Genomic DNA, 6,654 nt, shown 5'->3' with positions numbered 1-6,654 from the left:
AAACGATGAAGCAGGAATCTAGGTTTTAGGTTAAGTGCGCTCGCACTCTCTACGAAAGAGAGAAAGAGAGAGAGGCAGGGAGAGGAGCGGTCCTCTCTCTTCCTCTCGCGCGCGCTCGGCGGCGGCGGCGGCGCATTCGTTTCTCGCGATTGACGGCAGCGGTGGAGGAAGAAGTTTGATAGCGTAGGGTCGCCCGCCGCGCGACCTCGTGCACCGTGTCTCGTCAGCCAGCACACGTTATACCTTTCTCGCGGATGAAGGAGCTAGACCTCCTCCTCACCGAAGAAGCACGACGGCAGACTCGGCGCTGAACTGAAGCCGAGCGGTTGACACAACGCTCGCGCTGCGTTCTCTCTCTCTCTCTCTCTCTTCCTCCCTTCTCCTTCTCTCTCACTCACTCACTCTTTCTCTCCCCCGTGCGGATGGACGGACGACTGATCGCCGTCGTTCTCGCGTTACGTTACCCGGGGTCTGTTCCACGGCGGTGTATTACCGGCACTTTGCTTCGCGGCAGCGTCGCCGACGGCACATAGTACGCTCGACACGCGTTGTTAACGTTAACGCCATGACAGCGTGTGCGTGCGTATGTGTGTGTGTGTCTTTTCTCCGCTTTCTCGCCTCTCGACCCCCGCGGGCGGCCACAGTCTCCTCTTCGTTCCGTTCCGTTTCGTTCCGTCCCGTAGCCGCACGGCATGCACGCACTACGCACGCATGTACATACGCATATATGTGTGTGTGTATCATCTATGCGTGTTTGTATGTATTCTCGCTCGTTCTCGCGTTTCTCTTTCGGCGCGCACGCTCCGATCGCGTCACCGCGAACGAATCGCGGGATCTTTCTGGATCGGGTGGAGGAGCAGCAGGAGGAGCAAGAGACGCACACAGGAGAAGCCGAACTCGTCGCTCGTACATCCTCGGACTCCTCGACCCTCCTCATCCTGCCACCACCACCACCGCCGCCGCCGCGAGCGGACTTCGCGTTCTCTTTATCCAAGCTTTGTCACGCTTATATAGACCTAGTTCCTCCAAGATTTAATTTCGATCTAACCGACTGTTTATTTCTTCTTAGAATTAAGAAAAGATAAAAAGCAAATTAAACTTCTATGAGATTAAAATTAATCATTAATAGAATCAGGTGAAACTGGGCCATTTCTATCAATTAAGATTAACTTTAATCTGTGTCTAACTTACTTTTATCTTTTACTGATTCTGGCCAATATAGATTAATTTTAATCTCGATTTACTTAATTCTTTTCTAATTCTAAAAGTAGAGGAAGAGATAAAAAATGAGTTATCTATATATTTTTTTACACGTATAAGGATGCAGAATAGATTAGAAAGAATATAATTAATAAGGAGAGAATAAAAAAAAACCATATCATTATTATGTTATCGGCTAAATCATTATAATGCAAATTATTTGTTTTATTTTTTTGTGATTAGTTTCAGTTTGTAATTCATGGGTTAATATCATAATTTTTTTAATGCAATATTGGCTTACTTTTTGGCTGATTGAATAATACTTTTAATTGATATATACAGCTAAAATATCCTTAAAAAATGAAATGATTATTTTGTTACGTTGTACTTGCTAGAAAATGTGAGAAAAGAATCATTGGGGTTCGATATCTTCCAGAGAATTTAAAGGTTGAAGCACACACACACATATATATGATATATATATATGTATAACTTACGGGATCCTTTGTGTGCGATGCGGTGACATAAATAACACACAAGTGTTGTTCTGTTTTTATTACTTATATATTTTGAATGTGTCAAGAAAGGTAGAATAATAATCTTTATGTCGATTTGTATCACTAGATGAAAGGCACCCATTGCGACAGCTATTAATGTGGTTTAATTGCGCTTATCTAAAGGAAACATAAGTGACGGAATTCTTTTCTCTTCAAAAATTGATAATTGTTCCTTTTTGGGACACGATATCATCTGGCTTTTCTCGTCTTTTTCTACTTAAACGTAATGCTAAGTGGTTGTATTCTAAAATTTACTGCCAATACACACACTACTGAAAATCTATAACGCTACGTGCGCTATAAATTTTGAGCACTGGTAGTGAATTTTGGAGCACAGCCTTTTCTGCTTCTATTTAAAATGAGTCGTTTATTTACCCGGTCTTTTTTCAGGATACGTTCGGCTTGGGCGCTCACACTCTGTAACACATTCTGTAAATTCAGATTCCCACTGCAAATCCATTATAGCTATAGTATCTGTGACTCTATATGAAATTTATTGCCTTTTGTTATCAGAAATTGATAGCATATGTATTTAAAATCTGTCTCTATAGATTTAACTATCTGGAAAAAAAGCTTTATTTAAAACGTACAAAAGTGTCGTTCGTTTTTGTTACTCATTGAATGTCAAGAAAGATAGAACAATGTTTATGTTGACGTCATTAAATGGAAAACATCCATTATTTTCCTTCCACATATAATGAGTAATAAAGACAGAATGAAGCTAATTACAGTGCGTGAGCGCCCAAGCCGCAGCTTCATGTCCATTCCCATCAATATTGATAAACTTTAATCTGTTGGAAAAAAAACTTAATCTTTTTTTTTTATTTATAAGTATCAGACGAAAATTGAAAAATTCAACTGAAATTAAAATTAGATCTTTATTGATGGAAACAGCATCTGCAGTCTTTCTTATTGTTTTCAGATATTTTCAGATCTGAGAGAGTAAACAAAAATTAATTTTCTTCTCTCTCTTCGTTTCTAGAGCGTACAATTCGCGCGATTATGGAAACCATTTCTTTCCATCTTTCTTTTCATTATTTCTTCTCTCTAAAAAAATGAAAGGAGAAACTTGTGTTTTAATTATTACATCTTCCATATAATATCTTTATCCTTTTCTTATTTTCTATATCTTGCTTTTATTTTTAATGCAGAAAATGTAAGATACTGAACTAGATTTCTCAGTTTATCCAATTTTGAGAATCGAAGAAAGGAAAGAAATATCCGAATTACTTTTTTCAGAATATGCGTGGATGCTTGGCCCTTTGAACACCTTCCTACAATTCCCTCCAACCTCTTTATGACATCTCTAGTCTCTTTTCACATTTTCTAACACAGTCTCTAGTGTTGTGAATAATGTATAACATTTATGTACAAAATATTTACATATACATATATACATTTTTTAAACCGCGCGTATTTGATTTAGCCTTCGAAAAATTTATCAGGACATTGATCTTGAAACTTTGTCTTTAAACAGAGTTTATTTCTTAGCATAACATACATGCGTTACATTTCTCTTAATTGTGCACAAACTGATATAATTTTGGATGGTTTTACATCTTTGTAAGTGTGAATGTTTTTCGGATCTATATTATTTATTTTTTACGTGTTTGTCTCTTTTTACATATATTTTTTATAATCTTTCTAAAACAGTTCTTATCCTGAAGTGGCAATATATACTAGAATTGGATATCGAGTTAAATCTGAAATTTTCATATCTTATCAACATCTATATTGCAAGATGTATCTATTTTATACATCTTTTCTTACATATATTTACAAGTGTGGAATTAAATAGTACATGAGTATTACCGAACTGTATATTACAAATTAGATTTCGCTTGTTAAAAATTTATTGATTTTATTTTGAGATTGGAAGGCAAAGTAAAAAAAATTTATTACATTGAAATGTTATTATATCTACCGTAAAACTATAATATGTGTAAGAGAATTTTTGGTATTTTTATCAGTAAATATAATTAAGTGTAATATATACTTACAAAGAGTTCCTAACTTTTTCTAATTTTTTTGTAAAACAATGATATTAATTTATGCACTCAGATAATTAAATATTATAAACGTAAACAATATTTTAAATTGTATATGCAAAATTATTATTACCTTCTTACATTTTACAGTTCCAATTACATAAAGAAATGCTTGAAAACAAAAAACTCAAAATTGAATTAATTTATAATATACATTACATACAAGAATGCATTTGTATTTTTACCTTTTAACAGGTGCAATGTATATAATGATAGCATGTAAAAGCGTATTACATGTAAAATACAGACTTATAAAAAATTATACATCGTATTTTCTATAAAAGGAACTAAAGAAGATAAAATAAAAATTTTGACATGATAAAATAATGTTCTTGTCATTCGTTGTCATCATAAGTACAACGTATCCAGAAGAAAATTTCTTTACATCATAATATTATAAAATTTTCTCCTACAATGGCTTTTACTATGGAATTATGAACACTTCGCTCAATGATTCTATTTTCGTTATTTCAACATTTTAATTAACTTTCATAAAAATTTTTAAACGTTCACGACAAGACAACCACTCTCAACAGTATCGAATTATTATAGTTATATAGTTTCATGACGAAGCGAAATATCACTCATTGTTGTAATATCTATTTAACATACGAAGAACTGTCAAAGAGAAACCAGTCACAGACAGCGACTAACAAAGATTAAAGTTAATCTAGCTCCAGCTGTCTCGTGCTGAGCGTTCCAGTGTGTAATTTTGACGTTCTCATCTTTCTGAATGATTTGAGTAAGTCCTCCATCGTAATGGGACGCACAGTATCGTGGAATTCTTCGTCGTAATCATCGTCTGTATTATTCTCATATTTAAGTCCGTCGCTGTAAATTAAACAACATTATAGAAACTGATACAATGTGACTTCAATTTTTGAAATTTGCACAATTTTGATTACAATGCGATATTCAATTTTTTTCTATGAAATATTTAAATATACATACTGCGTGTATAAGTAATCTCTAATACGATATATGGACGCGTTTCGACAAAGTTCTTGTAAATCAGATCCGGAGAAGCCTTCTGTATGCTTCGCCAATGTTGCAATTTCTACATTGTCTGCGGTTGGCTCATTTTTCAATATCAATTGCAAAACTTTTAATCGCTGCTGTTCATTCTAGAACCGATATACGTTGGCATTATTAATTGTATTAATAATCATGTAAAATTTAAAATCATAAATATTCTTACCGGCAATCCAATATGGAAAGTCGCTGGCATACGACGCAGAATCGCTTTATCTAAATCCTGTGGCCTATTAGTGGCTCCCATTAAAATTACGGTACAATCGGGATCAGTTATCAGACCATCCCATAAAGACATAAACTGGGCCTTCATCATTGCCGTAGCTTCGTGATCCTGTGAATTGCGCGATCTCAAAAACGAATCTGTGTTAAAGTTAAAAATGTATTAAGACAAGAAAATTTATTTATATTATGCAATACCTATTGTATTAAATTGTATGCATTAACATGATTAAAATATCATCTGCGATGATAAATTATATTACAAATTACATTAGAATTATATTAAGAGTAGATACACATTTTTTATAATAAAAAAATTTTTTAATTAATAAAAGATTCTAAAATAAATCCAAACACACACACTTAAAGATACTATTTTTGATATACCTATTTCGTCAATGAAAATAATACAGGGCTGCAATTTCACTGCCAACGAAAAAACAGCAGCAGCTAGCTTCTGACTTTCCCCATACCACTTATCAGTCAAGATGCTCACATCTAGATTAATAAAGCGTGTTTTTGCCTCCCGAGCCGTAGCCTTGGCAATCATGGTTTTACCGCAACCTGGCGGACCATATAGCAATACTCCCTAAAAGTGACAAGCACAAGGTACATCTAAAATCATGATTTCTCTCTAAGGAACATATCTGGTACCTTGGGCGCTTGAGTCAGCTGTGAATCTTCAAATAATTCCTTCTTCTGTATAGGCAGAATTACTGTCTCTTTGAGTTCTTGAATAACAGTGTCCAGACCAGCAATGCTGCTCCATGATACTTTGATCTCACTTGGATCTACCAGATGATTAGCTATTATCATCTCGTAGTCTGTCAATTGGTCCAAATCAAAGGATCGCGCATGTCTGTCGCTTTCTGCCAATTTACGTAACTGCTCCCGAGCCTAAAAGAATTTATACATAAGATACAAACAAATAATTAAAGTTTTGTTCTACAAATTGAAGACAATTTTCTGAATTTCATTGAGAAATTATATAAGATGACGTTAAACCTTCTTTTTAGCTCTTTGTTTGGTACTTCTGGTAGGATCAAGCTGACTAATAAGCCATCTCATACTGAAGAAGCCGATTGCTGCAACACATGTCAATCTTGCTATCAGCATCAATACCTCCTGTCGTGTGAGACCAGCACTAGCTGCCATGTTCATCGCTCACTAGGATACTCTGCGAACCCGACACTTTGGTGTACTAAAAATTCAATATGATTGCAATCAGCAAGAAAAAACAATTATATTTAAGAAATGTCATAATTATAAGATTGTTAAGTACGAACCGACAAGTTGCAAGTATAATAACTTAAAAAAAAATGAGTTTAAAGTTTAAGTCTGAAAGAAGAGGGTAAGTTCTGTTAACCATTATTGATAATATTCACAATATTCACGTTGTCATATTAGGGAAGAGATACGCAAGTTACGTTTATGTTTATTTATGCGACAGTTGTGATTTACTAGCAATCGTTACCGAATTGTTGCTGACCTACTACGTGCCAAGGACTACTCCACTGCGTGTTCCTGGCGACTTAACCTCACTGCGACTCACAATTTCGCTGAGCGAGGAAAGTGGTGAACAGCGACTTGTAGGT

General features: G+C 35.1%; 1 protein-coding gene across 1 annotated transcript; it reads right to left on the bottom strand.

Annotated features, from left to right (window-relative positions):
- Nucleotides 1–4,400: 4,400 nt before the first annotated feature.
- Nucleotides 4,401–6,654, bottom strand: LOC108782808 (ATPase family AAA domain-containing protein 1-B). The gene is made up of 7 exons (XM_018551178.1): nt 6,549–6,654; nt 6,065–6,260; nt 5,714–5,956; nt 5,447–5,648; nt 5,004–5,200; nt 4,757–4,929; nt 4,401–4,636 (listed from the first exon to the last, which is right to left on the bottom strand). The coding sequence occupies exons 2-7, from the start codon at nt 6,218–6,220 to the stop codon at nt 4,471–4,473; spliced, it is 1,137 nt and encodes a 378-aa protein (XP_018406680.1). The 5' UTR covers nt 6,221–6,260; nt 6,549–6,654; the 3' UTR covers nt 4,401–4,470.

The sequence above is a fragment of the Cyphomyrmex costatus genome, unplaced genomic scaffold (genome assembly GCF_001594065.2).
Source record: "Cyphomyrmex costatus isolate MS0001 unplaced genomic scaffold, Ccosl1.0 scaffold135, whole genome shotgun sequence".
In the NCBI taxonomy this organism is placed as follows: domain Eukaryota; kingdom Metazoa; phylum Arthropoda; class Insecta; order Hymenoptera; family Formicidae; genus Cyphomyrmex; species Cyphomyrmex costatus.
Note: the sequence above shows the minus strand (reverse complement) of the source record. Positions and strands in the feature narration are given on the sequence as shown.